The sequence below is a fragment of the Triticum aestivum genome, chromosome 4A (genome assembly GCF_018294505.1).
Source record: "Triticum aestivum cultivar Chinese Spring chromosome 4A, IWGSC CS RefSeq v2.1, whole genome shotgun sequence".
Classification (NCBI taxonomy): Eukaryota; Viridiplantae; Streptophyta; class Magnoliopsida; order Poales; family Poaceae; genus Triticum; species Triticum aestivum.
Window position 1 is genome coordinate 741,813,353 of NC_057803.1, and position 2,109 is coordinate 741,815,461.

Here is a 2,109-nt window from a genome sequence, read left to right on the forward strand (position 1 = left end):
ACGGCGCCACCGACACTGCACCATATCCGGCGCCCCGCCACCTGCTCCGTCCCGCCGTCACCGCGGCCCGCCGCCTCGACGCGCCGGACCCCGTCATCGGATCGCCGCCGCCTCGAGCTGCCCTCGCCGGACCGCCCCGCCCCACCTCTCCATCGCCGGCCACCCCGAGCCTCCCTTGAGCTCGCTGCCACCTCCCTACGGCTCCGATGTGAGCCGCGTTCTCCACTCCTCTCCTCTCCCCTGTAGAATGAATGCACTTGCGCCGTCTCCGACCCCCTGTGGTCACTACGTCCATCTCCATTGCTGCCCGCGCGCACCGGCCTCCTCCTTCCTTCCCGTGTGTCGTGCTGCTGAGGCCGCTCTGCCCGCACACGCCTCACCTCGCTCGCTGTTGTGACACGCACGCATTCTCCCCTGCCGCCCGCAGTTGTTGCGCGCCGCCCCGTCATCCCGCCTCCACACGCCCGCGGCCGCCCTCGTCCGGCCTCCTCGCCACGCCCGGTGCCCTCCCCTGGCCGCGCCATGGCTACAGCCTCTCCTGCGCCCTCTGTCGCCTCCGTGCGGGTGCGCGGACGCCCGCACCCGATAATGCCCGTGATACCTCTCCAACGTATCTATAATTTTTTATTGTTCCGTGCTATTATATTACATGTCTTGGATGTTTATGGGCTTTACTTTACACTTTTATATCATTTTTGGGACTAACCTACTAACCGGAGGCCCAGCCCGAATTGCTGTTTTTTTTGCCTATTTCAGTGTTTCGCAGAAAAGGAATATCAAACGGTGTCCAAACGGAACGAAACCACCGGGAGCGATATTTTTAGAACAAACGTAATCCAGGAGATTTGGAGTGGACGTCAAGAAGTAGCCGAGGCAGCCACGAGGGTGCTAGGCGTGCCCCTGCCTCGTGGGCCCCTGGCCTACCTCCTTCGCCTATATATATCTTCGTACCCTGAAACCATCCAGGAGCACCACGAAAAACTATTTTCACCATCGCAACCTTCTGTATCCGCAAGATCCCATCTTGGAGCCTTCGTCGGCGCTCCGCCGGAGGGGGAATCGACCACAGGTTTCAGGATAGAAAAACAGTCTGCATTTGAAATTTGGAACCAAGGAAAAAGAGAGGTGCAGGCCACACAGAGTATACAACTATACAAGGACATGCGCGCCGAGAACAACACAGTGGTACGCACCAAGTCGGCGATGCAGATCAAGATGGCGGTGGCATGCAACCCGTATGTGCGGGACGTGCACGTGCGGCAGATGAGACTGGTCAGCATGAAGCATGTGCTGGATGACCGGCTACAAGTCCCACCCGGACAACGGCTACAACAAGGCGACCATGACGGTGGTGGAGAACATCAGCTATTTACCTACCGGTTGGGAATCGACCGTCCAACGTTGCTTTGAGATTGATGTGGCTGGAACACCCCACCATGCTTTTGGTTCTCTTTTTGAGCAATACCAATCAGGGCGACAAGACCTGTAAAACAACACTAATCTTGGATACACTTTGCCTAGTTTGAATTTTACCGTTTCACTCATTTCAAAGAATGCATTTCAGTCGGTTTCACATTTCACTAGTTTCAGAAAACCTTTCAGTCCGTTACACATTTTACTAGATGCAGAAAACACGTCACACTCATTTACAAAAGATAGATTTCACTCATTTCAGAAAAACACATTAAGCTCATTTACAAAAGATAGATTCCACTCATTTCAGAAAACATGTTACACTCATTTACAAAAGATAGATTTCACTCATATAAGAAAACACATTACACTCACTCAATTGAAATGCTATATTCCACTCATTTCAAAAAACATTTTTCACTCATTACAAAAGATATATTTGAAAACTAATTTCATTGCACACTTGCAAAATTGATATTTCACTCATATAAAAATTGATTTCTTTTTTGCGGGTGATAAAAAATGATTTCAATCATATCAATAAACATATTTCACTCATTCCTGGAATACTACATTTCACTCAAAAACTCTATTGAAATCCTATATTGAATTACTATACTTGTGAAATACTATATTTCACTCATTACAAAACTAATCTCTTTCAAAGTTTTCACTCATTACAAAAGATATGTTTTA

General features: G+C 49.7%; 1 protein-coding gene across 1 annotated transcript in view; it reads right to left on the reverse strand.

The window, feature by feature from the left end:
• Window positions 1-524, reverse strand: part of LOC123084506 (LRR receptor-like serine/threonine-protein kinase EFR) — a 9,879-nt gene extending 9,355 nt beyond the window's left edge. The window contains exon 1 of the mRNA XM_044506073.1: window positions 15-524. Coding sequence (XP_044362008.1) covers window positions 15-524 — 510 coding nt within the window. The remainder of the gene's footprint in view (window positions 1-14) is intronic.
• Window positions 525-2,109: the final 1,585 nt, after the last annotated feature.